The sequence below is a fragment of the Rattus norvegicus genome, chromosome 7, assembly GCF_021556685.1.
Source record: "Rattus norvegicus strain SHRSP/BbbUtx chromosome 7, alternate assembly SHRSP_T2T, whole genome shotgun sequence".
NCBI classification, from domain to species: domain Eukaryota; kingdom Metazoa; phylum Chordata; class Mammalia; order Rodentia; family Muridae; genus Rattus; species Rattus norvegicus.
The window spans coordinates 108,224,030-108,246,527 of NC_141540.1; the positions used below are offsets into that span (position 1 = coordinate 108,224,030).

General features: G+C 45.3%; 1 protein-coding gene across 4 annotated transcripts in view; it reads left to right on the top strand.

The window, feature by feature from the left end:
• The window catches only part of Ccn4 (cellular communication network factor 4), a 31,800-nt gene extending 13,428 nt beyond the window's left edge, over window positions 1-18,372 (top strand). The window contains exons 2-5 of one of the 4 annotated variants that reach the window (XM_087558944.1): window positions 1,839-2,118; window positions 7,915-8,175; window positions 12,221-12,411; window positions 14,287-18,372. In XM_087558944.1, the coding sequence (XP_087415070.1) occupies window positions 1,839-2,118; window positions 7,915-8,175; window positions 12,221-12,411; window positions 14,287-14,586 (1,032 nt within the window). In that variant the 3' untranslated portion in view covers window positions 14,587-18,372. 4 annotated transcript variants of the gene reach the window in all.
• Window positions 18,373-22,498: the final 4,126 nt, after the last annotated feature.

Sequence of the window (22,498 nt, forward strand, 5' to 3'; positions counted from 1 at the left end):
GGAGTGCAGAGGAACAGCACTGTGCTTCTTGCTTGGGATAGCTGGAAGCCTTGATACCACTAGATGGCACCAACAGCTAAGACTTGGTCCAAGGAGAGTTTTGCCTAACCAGTCGCTGTCAGAGTAGCCTGAAAGCCCTTCCTACCCTCCTTACCCAGATTCCTGGGGCCACAGGGCAGGTACCAAGGAAGAAGGCTGCCTACTGAGATTCCTTACTTGGGATGAAAGGTCGAGGCTGAGGCTGTTTTTATAGAGTCTGATACACCAGCTTACAGCCTGGTCCAGTGAGCTGGACAGGCTTGGACAGGTATGCTCTAAGTGTCCCTCATATGCTAAGTCCCTATGTTTCCACACCCACTAGACCTTTCTCCACATAACGGCTCTAAAGTGACATTCTTGTACCCAGTTGCAGACTTCAGAGGGGCTGGGATGTGTTTCCAAACCCACCTAGAAATACCCACATCTAAGCCTCTCAGACTGTGTTCTTCTTGACTCCCAATCTTAATCCTGAGAGGAGAGATTGACTCAGAGTATGATGTCAGGCAATCCCACTGCAATTTCATCCCTCTGCAAGTGAATACCCAGAGAACCCCACTGTGTACTGTGAACAGTGTGTTACATTTGGGCAGAAAGAGAAAAAGAAAACCCTAACAGAAAAGCCAATGTGTCTGTCCCCAACAAGGCAGCCTGTCACTCCATGCACACTGAGGGCTCAGAGTGTCATAACAGGTTATAGAGAGCAGGGAAATGTACTTCAGACACAGAGAGGATGCCTTGAAGCAGGGAAAGGATGTACCAGGCTGGACCCTAAATTAATCCTGGTAGTGATGTATCTGAACCTGAAATCCACGCTATGGGCAATACAGGCTGACCAGAGTCACTCTGCGGGACTTCTAGGCCTTCTTTTGCATCAGTATCTGTGCACTTGTGATGCTCCAGGACTAGGACCTTCAGGTCAGACTAACGCAGTAGCTCATCTCTGATCCTTTTAAACCAGAGCTATTCCTGCCCCAGACTCCAGAGAGCTTCTTTATATTTTCCACAGTACCCAGAGTTTTATGCTATGATTCATAACTTCTAATGCTTGTCTATCCTATATGTTACATAAGCTTTGTGTACCGGACCTTCTTAATTATATCTTCAAGTATCTAAAACAGAGAGACGGCTACATGCTAGCTCAGCAAAAGCAAAGAGGTGCAGATTCTCTCCCCCATTCAGGCCTCAGTTTCCTCCAGTAGGGGATGAGGAAATCAGATGGAGTCAGGAAGGCAGTTAGCCAGGTTGAGATGTGCACGGACTACAGAGATAGAGGCATCTTTCAGGGACTGTGCTCAGACACCAGAGTCCTTCCACAGGCCTGCTATCCAGGTGAGAGGCCCTGTCTCAAAACGACAAGATCTGAGGCATTGAGAAAAACAGCTAAGGATGTCTTCTGACCCACACACACACACACACACACACACACACACACACACACATTCCACCAAGCACAGAAGACTCTGAAGGAAGAGTTTGGAGTCTGCCCTGCCCATATCCAGGACTCAGTGTCACCACACATTATTGGGACCATAGAGACAGGAAAGAAGGAAGCCAAGGTGTGCCGAGGTAGATGCTAAGCCCCAGTACTTCGCTGACTGGGAATTGTTCTGAGTTCTCTGAACTTTGAGCTCCTTAATCTTACTGACTTTATTGAAAGAAAATCAATGTTTGTCTGTTGATCATGTAGAATAATTGTGAAATCCTCTAAACATAGTAAAGATGGAAAGGCAATTGCAGCTATTTGGACTTGGAAACTCTGGACTCAACAACCCCTTTTCACCTCTGCCCTTCCTCCACAGGCCCTCTCTCCAACCCCCACAACCATGACCTTCACCCCAGCACCACTGGAGGAAACGATTACACGGCCGGAATTCTGCAAGTGGCCGTGTGAGTGCCCACAAGCCCCACCTCGCTGCCCACTGGGTGTCAGCCTAATCACAGATGGCTGTGAATGCTGTAAGATATGTGCCCAGCAGCTTGGGGACAACTGCACAGAGGCTGCCGTCTGTGACCCACACCGGGGCCTCTACTGCGATTACAGTGGGGACCGCCCGAGGTACGCAATAGGAGTGTGTGCACGTAAGTGAGAGACTCCATACCTTCCAACCGCCCCCCAAACCAGCAGCCCAGCAACCCTGCTTTTCCAGTTACTACCATCACTTTTAACTTGTTGTCCCTTTATTATTATAATTATAACTATATAGTAATGTCTTCTGTGAGATTTTACCTATACTGTACTGTACTATACTATACTACCACTAGCTATATTAATTTTAGGTCACTTATTAATATTCCTACAGGGTAGTTGAAGGATTAGCTCCCTGATCCCATCAGATACCTTTGTTAGCTTCCAAATGTCCTTGTTCTGATTTTTGGCTATGTAATCAAGAGTATCTTTTATGTTCTGACTACATTCACTAGAGCCTGAGTAATATACATGTTTGGATTGCCACTTTTCGTAGTGCCATCTGCTCTTCCTGGTGCTTCTAACTGCCTTTGTTCTCTTCGATTTGGGTGTGTACAGTATCCTGGTGTTTGGAGGAAGACTGTTGCTGTTTACTGGATCCATCCTGTATCTGCCGTCCTTGCTGTTCATAGAGGCCATGTTTCTGGGAGTTCACTACCTCCTGCTTCTCACTATTTAGTCTGAATCCTCTGAGCATTGCCTGGCCAAGTCGTGTGAGCCAACATGATGGCGAACAATGGTCTGACATATGACATGACAGCATCTTCTGAATGTTCCTCCAAATCTTATCAATACAGAAACTCCTCCCCCATTAGCATCCTCCATAATTATTGGTCCATGTATCCCCTAATACATGGACCATTCATATTCAGTACAGTTCCTAGACCTAACCAACACCTTAGATTCCCATGGCAGGGGGTTGTTGACGAGGTTTGTGCACATAAATCGAAGTCAGTAAACAATATCTGAGCCTCCTTTGTGGCCCCTCCTGTCCTTATTTTATTCTCTTTTTTCATGTATTTAGATTTACATCTTTGGCTTTTCAGATGAATGTCCCTGCTTCCCCCATCTTCCATGATTGTCTCCTCTTGCTGGAATGTTTTTGTTAATGCTACAAAACATGTTCAAAGAAAACTTGCACCATAGCCTGCACACAATTACCCTATGCATGGATTAAGATGAGTTTCTAGAGCATTAGCCCAGACCTGTTTAAATAAACCCTTGAGTCACAGGTGATCTCTGCTTGCTGTGCTAAGACTAACATTATAAATAACCATCTACCTTCTTCCATAACCCAGGGAGATGTAGCCATCTTCCCTGTGCTGAAATCCCTCGTAAGACCAAGCATAGGAGACCAACTCATAATTCTTCTCCCTGCTAGCAGGTACTTTAAGGTCATTTGAAAGGTAACTCAGTTCACTGTGATTACACTAATCTCCAAAGCTATAATGGGATCTTACACGCCATAGACATTGTGTCATGGATACAGAGATTTTCTTTCCTGCTCACCACCCACCCCTACCTCGCCCTCACAGTTTCCCATTGCAGGTCTCACGCCAAAGTACTCTGATCCCTTAGCTCCCCGACACAAGGAAATTTGATGAATTTCCTTTCTGTTTATTTAGGAAAAATAAATAAAACATCCACAATATAAGGAAGGATTCTGTAGGCTTAGGCATTTGGCATGAGTTCCCTGGCCGTGTAAATAGAGTAAAACAGGAGTTACAGGGCCCCTTGTTAAGTTCCAAAAGGTTCTTCCACATATCCATTTTCATCTCCAATGCCAACACTTGACTCATGTAGGTATAGTCTTACCCATGAGCCTTACTACAAGCACTTACGCAGACACACATCAGGTGTGTTATGTATATACATACATACATATACACACATAGAGAGAGACATACATACATACATACATATACACACACAGAGACACACACATACATACATACATACATACATTCATATATACATACACAGAGAGAGACAGAAAAAGATGTGGGTTTGTGTACAGGTGTATCATATGTATCATATGTAAATATGTATACAAATAAATAAAATTCACTTGTGTCCGCTAAGCATTTCCCCAGAAATACGACATAATGTCGGAATTCATGATGCCCAAATACAAGAAACAAAGCAAGGCGCGGAAGTGTAGAGAGGCTGTGAGATCCAAGCAAGCAGAGCCTCATGCACAGAGCCCATCAGCACATGATCAGCTTAGCTGGTGGACGGACCTCAGGATGAGCTAAACCTGTCTGCAGAGAATTAGGCCAAGACAAGGCAAGTGAAAAACAAGCCATCAGATGCTGCCACACAGGGCCCAGGGGATCTCAGAAGAGCCATCGGCAAGCCAGTAAATGCCAGCTTTGGCTGTCATTTGTCATCATCCTGGGCCACCGAGGCCAAGCAGAACAGTGAGTCTAGTCTTGCCTAGTCTGGTCAGCTGTCAGGAGGAATCTAAGCTTGTATATGATTGGTAAACACTAGAGCTGCATTCAAAGAAACCTTTTAAAAGTGTGTCCAGGCCAACCTAAACACAGGGATGGGCACCATGCCCTCTATTTCAAAAGGTTCCACTATTTCAGTTGTCCAAACACTGCCCTAATGGAGCTTGACCAGACACCAGGGTAAAAAGGTCTGGCAAAGGGAACATAATGTTTACAGGCTGATGGGCTTGGGGTTTCTATCCCTGCTTGCTTCTTGCTCCAATCAGCCTTGGGCCACACACCTGAGGATCTTTGTTAAATCAGCCTTGAGCTGGGGGTGGGTAAAGAGGGCGATGGTGACTGTGGCTTTTGCTTGCACCCTGGAAACCCTCTCAGCCCTGTCCACTGCTATCCTCCATAGGGAGGAGGTCTCATTCCAGGACCTCCCTACCTTGCATGTTGCTAACAGAGGGAAAGGAAATCATAGCGTGGTGCTTGGTGTTAGAAAACCTGAGCTGGAGTCCAACTCTTTAAAACCTCCAAGTCCTCAATAAGGACAACGTGATGAAAAGTGGGGACACCTGCGGGAAGTCAGGTTGTGACACGCTTAGATACAATAGGAACTTAGTGGAGGCCAGCAGTCCTGGCATGTGTGTGCCTCCTATCCACCCATCTCCCTACTGACTCAGAATAATGTGAAGGTGAGGTTATAGTAGCCAAGTTCCTACTCCAAGAAGGCCACAGATGGTGAGGAGCATGAAGCTTGGTGGCTGCAAATCTTTTAGCTATAAGAAGGCTGGCCAGGTCTCACCTGAACTTTCAAGTAAGGTTAGAGAGGTGCTAGCTGCTTTACCTCACCCATGGCCAGTCCTCTGGGAAAGTAAAAAGTCTATATGTGCACGAAGAGGAGTTCCACTTCTGCTGATGGATAACACATGGCCATCACAGCCCGGACCTCCCCTTGGTCTATGTGGGACAGTTTCATCAGCTGCCCCTTAACCAGTCTACAGAGATGGCATTTCCTGGGTGCAATAGTACTTGACTTTGGTTTCATATTAGACTCATCTAGAAGGCTCTAAAGAATATCAATGCTGAGGAAAGCAATTCCCCAGCATCTCAGCCTCTCTTGTGTTATATAGCCTGGGTATCAGCATTTTTAAAGGTTGCTCTGTGAGTTCCTGTAAACTGATGGAAGATGGATTGCTTTGCCATTGACCTCAGATTCTGGAACGGGTGACTTTACACATGACAGCAGAACATAAGCTTCAGCCTTCTCACCAACACACACACACACACACACACACACACACACACACACACACACAGAGAGAGAGAGAGAGAGAGAGAGAGAGAAAGAGAGAGACAGACAGACAGACAGACAGAGAGTCATATACTCATGCACTTAACTGTTTACACAACATGCACACACGTCCGTGTAAACAAATATATATACAAGCTAGCATATGCACATGTGTGTGCACATTCACATGTAAACATACGCATATACACATCTTCCTGGCATTTGACAGAGTGGCAGGGTGACTGAGGATGCAAGGCTCAACATCCTCCTCACATCCTACTTCCTGTTTCCTCTTCCTCTGCCTGATCATCCTCCCTCTCCTCTCATCTCTCTTCTCTTCTGGTGCCAGGTAGAAGGAAGGAGGCTGTGGGTTTGGTGTTTCCTCTCTGTCGTTTACCAGTTCTTTGAGCCAATGAATCCCTTCCTCTCCCATACCTCTCCTGTGTCTGTGAAGTAAACAAAGCTCTCCTGATGAAGTCATCATTGGAGACCTGAGTGAGATCATGGAGCAGAAGCTGTGTCAATGTATGCCAGCACCTGCTTCCTGGCTCTTCAGAAAATGATAGCAACAGAGACAGAGATGTACACACCCTGAAAATGCTGCTCACTGGCCAGCTTGCACACCAATGTCGCCTTGCTCAGACTGTTTTGCTATACATAACAACAGAAGCAACCATGTGTTTCCTAGCAAAGCAAAATGTGCCATGAAACAGTTTCTGCTTCTGCCAGGTACCTGACACTTACTGCCAGACACCACCCTCATCAGTCCCAGAAACAGGACAGAGATACTGCAAACAGCAGACTCCTAACTGCCCCTCCGCTGTGAGCATTCTTGCTGTCCCAGGACCCCCTGCCTACAGTTGCAGAGGCTATCCCCAAGGAGCACACAGCACCAAGGTTAGAATCTGACCCTTGGTTTGCCAAGCCACAGAAGGCCAGCTTGCATAACCAACTCCACAGTCCTATCTCATGTCTACTGAAAACTCCAGCCCCAGTCTCAGTTCCTCCAGAGATGATGGAAGATCTCACTTTCTCAGACCGAGTACAGAGTGCTGAAGTCTTCTGTGACTCCCGAGAGTCTTGGCAAATGTGTCTGGAAGCTGAGCTTTCTCATTGCTTTGGTTTGAGAGGCCACCAACCTCTGCTTGGGTCACTGAGGTGCCATCCAGATCTACCTTGTGGCCTTCTCCTGCCTATTGTGTACTTAGCTCCACAACTTTTCTTGTGCAGTATCTAATTCATCTCACTCATTCAAGTTACTGAACACCTACTTGTGCCAGGAAGAATTACAGACACTGACATCTTCTTCTGAGACAGAAGGAAGCTGTATCTGGTCTTCCCCAACACACACCCTTTTCTTTCTCCCTTTCTGTCTCCTCCTGAACCTCCCAAGCCTGCTCCATCATCAGTATTACACCTGTAGTAGATGTCCTCCCTAGCAGTACCTGGGCTACCTCGCTCTCATTCTGGTCTTTGTAGAAGAAAGCCCTCTCACAGCCGCCCTCTCACAGCCGCCCTCTCACAGCCGCCCTCTCACAGCCGCCCTCTCACAGCCATAGGATCTTCCTGGGCCACTTGCTTTCAGTCTACAGCCATCTGTACACTCAGCACACCCTCCCTGTTCCCTTATCTCCCAACACTTATCCATAGTGGCCAACACCATCAAAAATCACTCCATATGACCATTGGACCACCTTTCCACTTTATCATGTGATCAAGGACCAGTCCACGGTCATTCTGTCCAGCCCCACAGTCAGTACTGAGGAAGGCAGCCCACTTTGTTTCTAGGTTCTGGTTTCCTGTGTATGCTTTGGACAGGCATGCATCAGTACCACTTCCTTCAGGGAAGACTGTAGGAATAAAAATGTCTGAACTCCAACACTAGGGTGCTAGACCCTCCCACTCAACATCCAGCAATGTCTTCAGTGGCTGCCCTACTGATGTCATGAAGCACCTTCACAGTACCCCCCTCTCTCTTTCTCCCTGATGTGCTCATCTCTTCACATGACCCTCTCTTTGTCCTTGGGGTGCAGCCAGCTGATACGTGGGCCAGGTTCCCTTTCCTCACCTGAGTGACTTCTTGGCATGGCACCTTAGGCAGAGGGAAACTGCACAGAAGTAACTTGACCCGGAGCCCATACCTCTTGGCCTGACACGTCTGCCGCCTGTGTTTGCAGAGGTGGTCGGTGTGGGCTGTGTCCTGGATGGCGTGCGCTACATCAATGGAGAGTCCTTTCAACCCAACTGCAGGTACAACTGCACCTGTATTGATGGCACCGTGGGCTGCACACCACTGTGCCTGAGCCCCAGGCCCCCACGCCTCTGGTGCCGCCAGCCCCGTCACGTGAGAGTCCCTGGCCAGTGCTGTGAACAATGGGTATGTGATGATGATGCCAGGAGGCCACGCCAGACTGCACTGCTGGACACCAGAGCCTTTGGTAAGAGTGGGCAGGGACAAGTGGAATCTCTGGGTATCACAGAGCCCCTAAATTTCTAATGTTCTCTTCATAAATCAAGCCCCCAGGCCATTACCGTCTCCACAACTCACCAGTGGCTTTGCGGATGTGCTGTCTGGGACCCAAATTCCCTATCTTTAAAATGCAAATAACACCATCTTTCCTGCCTTCCTTATGGGCTTCTCCCAGCTTAAAAGCCTGGCATGACATTTGCAGTCCCCCAGGAACTAGAGAGAAGAGCAGGTGGCAGGGTCTAGGGAGGACTAGTTGGTCTTCCAGATAACTCAAGGATTCTATTGCTATGGTCGCATGAGCAGGAACTTTATCTAGGTAAGCCTGATAAGAAGAAGCCCTGGGAGCAAGGACAGGGATGTGATTTATTCACCATTGCCTGCTGGAGCTTGATGCACTTGCCAGATATTTGGAAAATATCCAGCTAGTGTTTGCAGAAGTAGCCACATAGGTGTTCGGCTACAGGTGGCTGGATATATGGGTGAATAGATCATAGCTAGATGATGGGTGTGTGCTGCACTAAGAATCTATAGACATGTGGATAGATGCATAGAGGAGAAATGGTGGGAGAAGGGAAGAGAAGTAGATGGATGGATGAATAGCTAAATCAGACGGCATATGAATGCATGCATGGAGAGAGAATGGTTATATAATGGATGGAAAACAGATATGTGGAATAAAATAGATAGATAGATAGATAGATAGATAGATAGATAGATAGATAGATAGATAGATATAGATGTAGATAGACAGATAATTACAATGGATGAATGGGTGATAGATGGGTAGATAAAGGATAGATGTACACAGATGCTGTCTGATTAGATGGTGGTGAATATTTATGCATAGTTAGGCTTCTGAGCTAGGGCAGAGGGGACAAAAGTGATGAAAGGATAAGAGCAAGAATCAGTGCTGGACGACTCAAGGCCTAGCATCTATGCTGTGCATGGCGTAGTGGAAGGAATGAAGCGTGGCTCCTGGGACTGGCCACTGTCCCAGGAGAGAGAGAATACAAGCAGAGGACCATGTTTTAGGGAGCTGGTGAGTTGCTTGGCATGAGCAGGCTGAGTTTGAGGAGAGCTCAGAGGGAGAGACATCCAATGAGGGCAACCTCACCGAGGGAGTCCCACAGGAAAAGAGCTCCGCTTAGAGCAGCTGCTGGCCGCCCGTTGATATGTCCTGGGAATAACACACACAGTGAGACAGAGGAGCCTGGAGTAGAGAGCTAGGAAGCGTGGCTTTTGAGGAATAGACAAGAGAAGAGGAGGCCAGAGACTATGAAGAAACAGAGTCTGGGGAAATGAGGAGAATCCAAGAGAATCTAACACACAGACCACAGAATGCGGGCACTGTTAAAGGAAAATGCCTCTGAGGCAGGTAACCCCAAAGGAGAGAAGACTGCTTACCACTGGACTTTGGGGGTGCTAATGTTTTTAAAATGTTTAAATGTGTGAGTTTGCTCAGAGACTATGTGGAGCTGCATTCTTGGCCTTGGTGCCAGCAGCACTGAAGATTAAAAGGTTGGGAGGGTTGGTTTTGTGGGGGCAGGGGCATTACAGGCTTGGCAGCATCCCTAGACAGTCCCTTTAGATGACAGCAACACCTCCCCAAATTGCGACCATCTGAATCAACTCCAGATCTTACATAACAAATGTGACTTAGGGAACAAAATCTCCCATATGGAGAAACAATGTGGTAGAGATGAAAGCCGGTAGCAGGGAAGGTTTGGTCCCTGGTAGCTCAGGGAAGCATGGCAGCTCCGCCCACGAAACCTGCTTTTAGTATAGCACAATAGTCCCTGGGTGGTGGAGGAAAGCAGAGGCTGCCTGCCCATTGTGTGTGACCCAGTGACCCAGTTCTTAGCCATCCCAGGCAGAGGCCCTGCAGCAGTATGGAGGAGACCCAGAAACCAAAGCCCTTTATCCTCTCAGCCTCCTTGACAAATCCCTCCCTCCATGCCCGCTCCAGGCTCCCAGCCAGCTCATCCCAGACTGCCCGCTTCTGTCCTTGGATGCCTCCATTGCTTTCTCCCTCCTGTGTGGGGGAGGCCCTCCCTCTCTCAAATTGACTCCCAAATTCACTCACCAGCAGTGCCTGCTGCATACCTTCAAGCTCCAGGGACTGTATGAAGAGCTGTTACCCTAAATAGATTCCTTGTCTACCTGGTGTGTGTTTCGTCTCTTCCTTCTCTCATTTTTTGATTACCTTGTCTCTCCTTGCTTTCATTCTCTCTGTCTGTCTTTCTTTCTCTCCCTGTCTCTCCATTCCTCTGTCTGTCTCTGTCTCTCTGTGTCTGTCTTTCTGTCTCTGTGTGTCTGTGTGTATGTCATTCTCTCTCTGTCTCTCTGTCATCTCTCCCCAACCCCTTTCTTCCATTTCCTGAGAACACAGGTGGAATGTCTGTCTGTCTGTCTGTCTGTCTGTCCCATCTTCCTGCAAGCTGTTCTGCCTTGTCTGCCATCTATCTGCTTGACTCCCTCCATAGGTCACCACTCTCCCCACTGCTCACCACTAGCAAAGCATGCACCGATCAGATGCTGGGCCCTGTAGATTCATAGGACCAGTTAGGAGCAAATAATACAAGGGGTCCATAGTTGAGTAATGGGACCAGCTGGCATGTACAGGGATTTACTAATCCAGGGGCATCTGATGCACTGTCACATGTGTGACTGTCCTCTCAGATCCAGGACCTTGGAATGCCATTCTTAATCTCTTTAATAATGGAGAACTGAGGCCTATGGATGAGATTACAACTTGAAAGCAAGTGCAGTGCAGAGAGATAAACTCAAGAAGTATGACACAGAAGTCTATGGTCTCTTCAGCTACTCTGTTCTGAAATTACTGAGATGGGATGTCAGGGGCTAGGACGTGCGACTCACCTTTGAACTTTCACATATATACTTCATTTCTGAGAGGCAGTAGGATGGACAGTCTCTTTTTTAACAGACCCTGCTCAGTGCCTTGCAGATGCTTAGCATAAACTTAGTCAAAATCTACACCCTTTTCCAGTAGCCCTACAAGGTAGATATCCCTCTAATGCAATGACTGAGGCCCAGCAAGAACTGGGGAAGATAGCATAGCTTGTAGATGTTCACTGTATCGCTTACCTTTCTAGTTGCTGTAACAAAATATCTAAAGAAAAACAATTTAAGAGAGAAAGGGTTTATTTTGCTTTACATTTTACAAAGAGATGCAGGAGCTAGAGAGGTGGTTCAGATTTGAAGAGTGCTTGCTGTTCTTCCAAAGGATCCGAGTTTGGTTCCCAGCACTTAGAGCTACCTGGTGGTTCACAACTGCCTGTAACACCAGTTCCAGGGGTTCAGATGCCCTCTTCTGGTCTCCACCAGGACAAGCATATACATGGCACACATACACAGACATGACACAGACACACAAGTAAAAATAAATGTAAAAATAAAATCTCATAATGAAAAAAACGGAGATACCATTCATCACAGTGGAAAAGGTAGCAGGGGCAGGAGGTAGTGTCTGGTCATTGGCATCCTGTCTAGAAGGAGGGAAGGGATGAATATTGGTGCCTAGCCCACTTTTTTCGTTCTATTTGGTCTGGAACCCCAGTTCATGCCCATAGTTAAGGTAGGTCTTCTCAGTTCACTTCATCCAACGTAGAAAATCCTTGCCAGACATACCCAGAGGCCTGTCACCTAGGTGGTTCTAGACCCTGTCCAATTGACAGTCAATAGTAACCATCATAGAGACCTGGGGTCCACTTGGTTCTAATGATGAGTTTTCTTCTGTGATTTTTATGTTGCATGTCTTGGTCAGAAAAGAAAATGTTAAGGAGGAGAATACAATTCCCATGTCCTCCTGTGGGGAGAAACAGCCCAATTCTGTCTGTCTGTCTTTGTTTTAATCATTCACATATCTATTGGTCTCTGCCTCTTTCTGAATCTCATTAATTCTAAACGTATTTTTTTTTCTTGGTAATGGTGAGGGCTGGGCGAGCTCGTGGAGGCTACAGACTCATGGGTACTCTGGTGTTCCTCTACAGCAGCTTCGGGTGCAGTGGAGCAACGGTATGAGAACTGCATAGCCTACACTAGCCCCTGGAGTCCCTGCTCAACAACCTGTGGCCTAGGTATCTCGACTCGCATCTCTAATGTCAATGCGCGGTGCTGGCCAGAGCAGGAAAGTCGCCTCTGCAACCTGCGGCCATGTGATGTGGACATCCGACCACACATCAAGGTAAATCCAGAGGGGGGTAGACACCTTGGACAGGTAAAGGCATGGTGAGCATGTACAGCTGGCTTGAGCCTGGCCTCTAAACTTCTTGGGAGTCGTTTATTAGATGGAAATAGTGAAAGGGACCAGGCAGGTCTGTGGTTGGGCTGCTAGGCTCTTCCACAATGGATTCCACTGAATGAATGCTTTTGTAGTTCTTGCCCCATCAGAAGCAAGATCTCTCCAAGGGGAAATCAGGAGCCACCCACAGTAGTTTTTGTGTAGTGATTCTGAGAGACCTGCACCATCTTTCATCCCCTTGGCTTCCCACATCCACCTACATAGGCACAGGACAGCTACCTGGGCAGTGTGAGGACTGTGAACTAGAACTTGAAACACATGGGGTCAAATGCCTCTCTCCTGTTAGTGTTCACAGCTGTGGGCAGTCTCTAGCTATTAATTTTCAGCTCCTTTCCTTTGAATATAACATTGGTATTAATCTCTGAACACCTCCCTGTGTTTAGAGTCTAAGATGATATAAGAACATCATGAAGGACACTTATACTAAATTGCAAAAGGCTGATTTGCAGCCCTGGGCTTTAGGCATGGGTCTTCCTTGTCTAATTCAATACCGTTCACTCACAACTTAGTGTTTGGCCCACTTGATGCTTTATCAAGCAAAGAAAACTTGTCAGGCTCATCCCCAGCTCTGTTTGTGGATGGAGCATGGTAGGTTCTTCAGATGCTGAGGAAAGGGTTCCCTGCTTCCTACCATAATCAGACATGGGGCTTGCTCCTATCCTTAGTACAGCACGTTGCCACCTTTGATGGATACCACAGTTTCCTTCCTACTTTTCACACTCTGCTATGCCGACCTTTGTTGCCAACAGGTCCTTATTGAATGTCTCCTAGTTGGAAGTATGGGTGTAAAAGACCCAGTATAAGGAGCAATAAGAATCGCTTCTCGGCCTTTTGGCTAAGATCAAGTGTAGGAGCAATAAGAACAAGGACCCTGATCTGGGCTCTAAAACTTTATCACAAGTCTGGGCCCTTCACTAGAAGCTCACAATTCCACTCTCATCTCTACCACCATCTACCCTAGGGAGGTTCCCCCAGTTGGATAATCTACATGCCCCACTCACACTGGATGTTCTGAATCCAGCTCTTCTATGGTGCTAATAATAGAACCTAGTACTACTACAGGGCATTTAGTAAGTACCTACTGTATACCAGCTCCACAGTTACATTAGTAAGATGCAGAAAGACTGTCAAGGAGCCTGCAGCCTCATGGAAGGCTCGAATTATGTTTGAATAATGTCAATGCTATTAAAAATGCTGTGTGATGGGGGTGGGGATTTAGCTCAGTGGTAGAGCGCTTACCTAGGAAGCGCAAGGCCCTGGGTTCGGTCCCCAGCTCCGAAAAAAAAAAAACCAAAAAAACAAAAAAAAAATGCTGTGTGATGATAATATGTGTCAGGAAGCGAGGCAGTGTGATAGAGGAACAGATGAGAGCAAAATGTGCCTCTGCTTAATCATGGAGTTCCGTGTCAGTTCAGCCACTTGCTAACTGGGAAGTTTGGTTAGCAAACTTCTTGTGCTGGTGACACTGACATATGGGAACAAAAAAAAAAAGGCAAAAAATCAGGAGAGAAAGGAATCTGCTAGCTGTGATATCTGAGTTCAGCATGGAAATGCCCTCTGCAATCCTTGGTTTACCAGTGTCATGTGGCAAGGCCTTGTTTCATTGGCTGATGTCCTTCCTTGCTTAAAGATTCTGCGAATCTTAAGCAATGGTGATGCTTGCCATGCACAGTGATGGGAAGGGAGGATCGGTGCTTGGGGGGAATGGGATGGCTATACATCACTAGTACTAACCAAGGCTCTGTTCTCTTCCTGAAGGCAGGGAAGAAATGCCTGGCTGTGTACCAGCCAGAGGAGGCCACGAACTTCACTCTCGCAGGCTGTGTCAGCACACGCACCTACCGACCCAAGTACTGTGGAGTCTGTACTGACAATAGGTGTTGCATCCCCTACAAGTCTAAGACCATCAGTGTTGATTTCCAGTGTCCAGAGGGGCCGGGTTTCTCTCGGCAGGTCCTATGGATTAATGCTTGCTTCTGCAACCTGAGCTGCAGGAATCCTAATGATATCTTTGCTGACTTGGAATCTTACCCTGACTTTGCAGAGATTGCCAACTAGGTAGGTGTGTGGCTTGGAGAACAGCTCCATGTTGCAAAGCAGTCAGCCCTCTGTGGCCCAGGACTTCACAATTGAGCCTTATTTCATCTACTTCCTCCTCAATTCTGCATTCCCTGACCCTGACCCTCAGTTTCTGTTCCTATTTTGACCGTTCCAATGGCCCAGGAAAGTGCTGCTCAGGCTCAGACAATGGGTCCCTCCTTTGGGACATTCTACATCACTCCAAAGAAAACACCTCTCTGAACTGTTCACAATGAAAGCCAAGCCTGACCCCAGCCAGTCTGGCTCCAACCTGTGCAAGTTGTCAGAAATCCTAATGGGACAGTCCAAGGAAAAAACAGCAACTGAAGAACCAGAATCACAGACTCCCTCTTCAGATGCCCAGCCTGAGGATGTTGAGATCCTTTCAGACACATGGATGGGATTGGGGGAACGGGAATAAGCTATCATCCCTTACCAAATGATACTATCCTGGGAATTTCTGCCCACAACATACCAAAAGTGCTCTTATTCCAAAGATCTATGTATCACAAGTCACCAAACATGTTCTAGGTGAGGAAAATACTTGCACCATTTTGATTTGAAATTGAAAATCATATTTAAAAGAAGAAAAAGAAAAGGAAAAAAGCCATTTTCATTAACCTGGGCAATTTCTCCTCTCACCCCATACAATATGAAAGGCTGAAATTGGGTTCATGTTGATCAGAAATACAATTTGAGAAGTTTTATTCTTGCTGGTAGATGGCAGTCCCCAATTCATCCTATAAAGATGGGTCTAAATAAGCCAATCTCACAAGTCACAGCTAGTCAGCTCACTGAATTTGCTGCTGACCAAGTTCTTAGGACAATTAGCCAAATCTGGGCCTCTCTCTCCCTCGGGCTCATGGGAGTAGGTAGGGACCTTACAGTGACTTGTCTGTTGTATCAAAAAGTAAGGTGAAACAGTGGAATGATGGGAAGATGTCCTCATGGGCCTTAGAAGATTCTTCTGAAGTCTACACCAGGCCTAACAGAATACATGCATCGAACCAACAAGCGGTTCACCCTTCCTTGACCTGGGTGGCCTCTAACAGGAGTGGCAAGGCCACAATAGTCCCTGGGCCTAGGACACATCTCTTTTGCTTCACTGACCTATTGCACACAGCCTTAACATCTGTGAAGAAAAATAACTCAGTTTCCTAGTCTGAAGACAAGTTAACCAGGCATTTAGACATGGAGATCTATTTAACAGTGGTAAACACTAAAGTTTGTAAGTTGAAGAGAGAGATTTCTCCTAAGTGCTAATGAGGTTGTTACCTATTTTAGCAGTAGAATGTAAAATTTTCCACTATCGTTCTTTTATTGGGTACGTTCTACGTGCTACCCATTGTTCTCAACATTTGCCACACATTTACTCATGGAAACGTTGTGATAACATGGAAGGCTTACCTTCATGATTTCTGTTCTTGACACTGTGAAATAGAAGCTCAAAGAGGCTAAGAAATTCAATCAAAGTTACCCATCTGGAGATTCATAGCCCAGATAGTTTACCGTCATATTTTCTCTCTGATTCTGGACTTTCCAAACATGTCAGGGCAGGAAAGTGTAGGGAAATCAGCAACTTTCCTTCTTAATATTGTCTCTCTAGTCCCTTTTACATGAGAGGAAGTGGGTCTAGGTACGAAGGATCCATCCTAAACTTGACAGAAAAGGGAATTTGCATCATCCCTGTCACTCCTCCTGCCCTGAAAGCAGAACCAGCTTACAGCATGATTTTATAAGATGATTCAATTTACCCACCACTACACATGGTGGGCATATGGGAGAACTATACACACACATACACACACACACACACACACACACACACACACACACACACGGAAAGGGGACTTGGAATTTCCCCTACTTCCTACAACTTCTCAAAGGCTTGGCCTTATGCAAGTTAAACAGTGGTGCTCAAGATGTACTTAAGGAACAAATACATTTTATATACCCTCCCATTTTTCTTTAAAGCCTTTTCTTCCAGGAACTCATCTTACCAGTGAAAAATCCTCTCTTAAGTGAGGCCTACTGTTTTAAATTAAATATATGTTCGTATGTGTACAAGAACTAAAGATAAGTTACCGCTGTGGATTATCAATTATGTAAATTCTATGTGGTATCATGTTAGGTTTTCTTAGATTGGAAAAATCTGTCTTAATAGCTGACTCTGTAAGAACTTCCGTAGGAACTGTAAGCTGGGATTTTTCCAGGGTCTTTCCAAATTCTCATTTGGGAAACTAAGCTGAGCATCTTCAATCAAAGGAGGCTTGGTTAGAGGAGCGAGGGTGATCACTGGGAACAGGAGAAAGGGGTGGTCAGAGTAGCTCCAGTGTTACTAAGAAATGGACCTGGCATACATAAGGACCAAAGGAGCAACCATCTTTGAACCCAAGGAAAAAGACTTGGAAGTAATATAAAGAAGCTTTTTCTAATCATCAGAGAGAGCTTGTAACGGGATGGTCTAGTTAGCAAAGTTAAGAATATCAATTATCATTTTTTCCTAAAGTCCATTTATTGATAGCTTATTTGGTGCTAAGCCCTTATGGTGCATTTTATCAGGTTATCAGTTAACAGAGCCCTGCTCAGTACACAACCTTTCCCCATTCGATAAATAGAAACTGAAGTTCAAAGGCACTGAGGAGCTGAGGCCCAGACACATGCTTAGTCCACTCTATCAGGGGAAGAGATCTTGACAGCACCTAAATGACTATTACTGGAGACTCAAATTTGCAAGTCTTTAGAAGTCCCAGCCCCAGACCAACCCTAAGAGCTTAGAAACTAAAGAAGCAGTGAGGAAGAACTAACCTTCAGTGAAGAGCTTCACTGTGGCGCCAACGTGAATGTCTCGGGTGCGCTTACTCACTGGACAGGGAGAGCTGAGCTCCTGAACCTGCAGCTTACTAAACCTTACAATTAGCATTCGGAGACTCCAATTGGCGTCAACCAAGACTTCTACTCAGTGCTTTACTGAGACAGCTTACTTAATCCTTTCAGTAAGCCCAAGAGTCAAGGCATTACCACTGCCCATTTTAGGCCTGAGAGAGCCAAGTCTCCAGGAATTAAGTGATTTGCTCAAGTTCTTACCAACCGAGGCACTACAGATACTGAAACCCAGTAGCAAGTGACATACCCATGCCATCTCTCCTGACACCCAGCCCATTTTCCTGTTCCTGAATCAAAGGCTCTAGAGTCACCAGAGTCAATTCACAGGACAGTGCTGAAATTCTAATTTTGAGGGTGATCAAATGTTGATTAGAGAAAGTAATTTCAACAATAGGACTGTCGGTAACCATCCTAATCAATTTTGAACTACATATGCATAGAGATTGCGGAGACCATTACAATCTGTGACTATAGCGTTGACTTCTGTCATCTCTTTTGAAAGACTTGTTTTTGACTCAAAGGAACCACAGTGACAGCCCTGAATGGTTGATAAGCATAAGGCCATAATTAGCTGTGTGTCCCTGCATATATATGTGTGTATATGTTTGTATTTGTATGTACATATCTATTTTCAAACTGTGATTGAGTATTTAAATATTCCTACTGCCATTCTCTAAGTGAATACACATGAAGAAATGCCTTTGAATTTCCTAATAGAGGATAGCCAGCCCTTGGGCTGCCTGTCACATTTTACCGCATTCCTCATTTTTCTCATGATTTGTGTAGCAGGGAATGTGTTCAACCATGATGAGTTTTCATTGTTCAAATTCTTTGTTTACAGCTTTTCTCCTTAAAGCAATAAACCATCAGCAAAAGTGACTTCTTTGATTCCGTGGGGTTTTTTTTCCTTCTAAATTCTGTTGTTAGGAGGCAAAGATCAAGAAATGGATGTGTTAAACCAATATGTGGGTTGGGGAAACTAAGTCCCAGATTTTGAATAGGGAGGACATAAAAAATGGCTTAAATATTTGAAGATGAGCCTTGAAACAAAGGTTCTGAAGCCCAGAGGATGCCAGTGTTGGGACACATTATTCCTGGACAGACCTGAACAAACATCTACTCATCCCAGATAGGGAGTCAATCCACCATAGACCAAAGTAGCAATTGCACCAAAGCCTGGCTTGGTGGACCAGTTACTTACAGAAGTCTAGATTAGAGGTTATTCACAGAAGCGGATATGACCCAGGGCTGCTGCATCACAGAAAATGCACCCCAGCATGAGTGGCAGCTCAGGGAAGCAGGCCTTTTCCTACTCACTGTATGACTTGAAGGCAGTTCAACAGGTCAGAGTATCTCTCTTGGACAGACAGCTCAGTGGATCTGTGATTTTTAAAAGACCCTGCTGATCAGTCTGTTTTAGGCAGTTCAATTAGCCTTTGTTTCCTTAGTAGTTCTTAATATTTCCATAGGCTTAGGAATGGAGACTTGTGTTTCTGGTTAGTTTTAGGGACTTTCTGAGTCTTTTTTTTTTTTTGTCTTAAGAACAAGCCTGCCTTTGAGGCTTAAAAGATAGACCTCTTTTATAACTTCTTGGATTTTAACAAGCTTTGAGCTTTGGAGAAAATGTTACATAACAACCAGAGTCGCCAATATACCTAAGCTTAAAGATCAGCATAAATACAAGGGGGATTTTTAGCATCCACTCCTTCATTTGAATACTCACTCATTTACTTAACAGCTTGCTACATTCTTAACTAGATATTGGGTAACTTGCAGTCAGGGCCATGACTACAGAGCACAGTGTTAGGAACATGGTGTGGGCTGGTGAGATGACTAGATAGACAGACAGTATCTATTACATAGTGTCCTCAGTGCCAAAGGGAGCACAGAGAAACATAAAGGAGGCTGCAAGGTGTCATAAAGACAGTCCTACCATTAGGGCTCAGCTAGGTCTGAAAACACTGTGCTCCTTTCTGTACCTCAGTCTCCTTAACGGGGGAACTCACAAAATTATAACACCTATCTCTTTGGCAGAGTATACCTTGCATACTTGACTTTTTTGAAAAAGATTTCTTTTATGTATATAAGTATACTGTAGCTGTCTTCAGACACACCAGAATGATCCCATTACAGACAGTTGTAAGCCACCATGTGGTTGCTGGGAATTGAACTCAGTACCTCAGGAAGTGCTCTTAACTGCTCAGCCAGCTCTCCAGCCCCCCATGCTTGATTTTTAAACAGAGGGCTAGCAGATAAGAAACTTAATTTGCAAGCCCGAGGGGCCTAAGTTAGATCCCCTCAGAGCCCCCATTAAGAAGAAAAATCTGACCATGGCAAAAGGTACTTACAATCCCAACCCTTGGGAAGCAGACAAGGGAGATCCTTGGGACTCACTGGGCAGCCAATTTGATTTTGCAATGAGCTCATGGGACCCTGGCTGAAAAGGACAAGGTCCTGAGGAATGGCAACTGAGGTTGACTTCTTCCCTCCACGTGGGCTCACACTCCTGTGCATGTGCAGTCATGTGCACGCCCGTGAACACTAGCTGAGTTGTTCCATAGCAAATGGTGGCGTTGTCTGGCTTACAGTTAGAATGAACATCAGTGTATGCAACACATTTCGTGTAGTCATCATTTGAGTTAGTAAACACGAGTTGCCATCAACACATAGATGTGTTCGTTCACTTTATTGAGAAACTGAATAATCACCGAATGATCTTCATTGACGTATTCCTGTTTTAAGTTGTAACTTAGATTTACTGACCAGCCTAAGGCAGGAAGGTTTGGTAATCCTTTCTGCACAATGTGCTATTGCTTAACCCTATAAGCAGCTGTGCTGATGGCTATAGCAGATAAGGTGAATGATTCTCTCAACTGCTTCTAGTCCACCCCTCCCAAAGCAAGCCATATCCCAATACAGATCAAGGGGAGACCAGGTTCCAGTTTAGAAGAGTCATATGACTTGTTTCCATTGATACCTCTATGCTCAAGCATAGTTTTTCTTCTTCTCAAATGGACTCACTATCTTACCACCATGTAAATGTCCATATTCATTGTCACTCCATTGACAGCAGTTCAGGGAGTGGCAACAGCCTTAAATCCCATCAGCAAATGAGTGGAAAAAGAAAAGGTGCTACGTTCACACATGTGGATTCTGAGGAGATGCTGGCACAGTCTTCTCATCATTTGGTACACTCTATACAGCTTCCCTCAGGCTCTCCACTCTAAGCCTCATTGTTCTGGCTTTTATATAATACAAAAACATGTAGGTTTCTTCATCCATTTCAGTAAAAGGAGCAAGAGCTGCTAGAAGCAGGCTCACTGATAATATAAGAAATACCAGCAGAGGAAAGGGAAAGTAACCCAAAACCACATCAAAGCTAGCGTGTCTTACAAGTCTGAGCAGGATCATTTAATGGAAGAACAAAGGCACCATGGGCCAGTGAAAACTTTCAGATCCACAGTACTGATCCCTGGAGCACGCTATTATGCTACCATTCCCAGAAATTGATAGGTGAGGGTGTGAGCCAGTCCTGTGCTCAAGATTTGCAGGCAGGGAGATAATAATCTACTGGAAATGGCTGGTCAAGCCATTCGGTCTCTGAATATTGAAAACTACTTTTTCCGGGGAGTGAAGACTCCCCTGGAGCTCACTGGCCAGCCAGTCTAGCTAAATCTATGAGTCAAAGAATGAGGTGGGGAGCCCTGAAGGGAGATGTCTGACATTGGCCTCTGGCACGTGCACACACACAAATGTACACTCAATAAATATAATACGAATTCTTAAAAGATAAACCAGTAGTTTATGAGTGAGAAAAAAGCAAGATAAATATATAGTATGCAGCAGTATTCTTCATATGCTGGACATTCAGAAATCACTTTTCTGAGAAGCAACAAGTGTCAATGGGTTCTGTACCCATGGACTTGGCTGTCAGGCAATGATGTCACTTTCAATTCATCAACTCAACTGCACTGTTTCTTTGGAGCCTATCTTAATTACTTTTCTATTGTTGTTATAAAATACCATCACCAAGGCAACTTGTAAAAGGAAGTATCAATTAAAGGCTTACAGTTTTAGTAGGTTATGGTCCATGATCATGATAGTGAGGAACATAACAGCAGGCTAGAAGACATGGCACAAGAGAGGTAGCTAAAAGCTTACATTTTGAGATCCAACACAAGGAAGAGAGAGTGATGGGAGGGGAGAGGGAGAGAAGTAGGGGAGGGGAAGAAGAAAAGAGAGGGAGAGGAGAGGGAGAGGGAGAGGGAGAGGGAGAGGGAGAGAGAGAGAGAGAGAGAGAGAGAGAGAGAGAGAGAGAGAGAGAGAGAGAGAATGGGATCACCAGACAGGAATAGCTTAGATATTGAAACCTCAAAGCCCATGCCCAGTAACATACCTCATTCAACAGGCCACAACTTCTAATCCTTCCCAAACAGTTGTACCTGCTGGGGGCCAAGTATTCAAGCATAAGAGCCTATGAGGATGGGTTCTCATTCACCACCACAGAGCTGCATGTTGGGGTGCAAATGTGAACCCAGTCAGAATTGATTGTGTCCCTGAGGCAAGCTGGACCCACTTGATCCCTCCTTATTAAAGAGGGGCTAGAAGATGGCTCAGTAAGTATAGCGCTTTCACACAAGTTTGGGATCTGGATTCAATGCCCTAGAGTTCACATTAATAATTTAGAAATAGAACAATAACAAATAAACAAAAATCTGGTCAAGGGAATAAATAGCTATAATCTCAGGGCTGAGAGAATGGAAAAAGGCAGACTCTGTGTGTAATGGGCTAGCCTGTATAACTGAGTTGATGAGTCCTGAGTTTAACAAGAGACATTGTTTCAAAATTTAAGGTGAAGAGAGGGCAAGGAAGACACCTGATAGTTACCTTAGATGTATACAGGTACAGATACACATGAGGTCCATATATATATATGGTATAGATAGGTATAGATATATAAATATCTATCATCTATAGATAGATAGATAAATAGATAGCTTCTGTC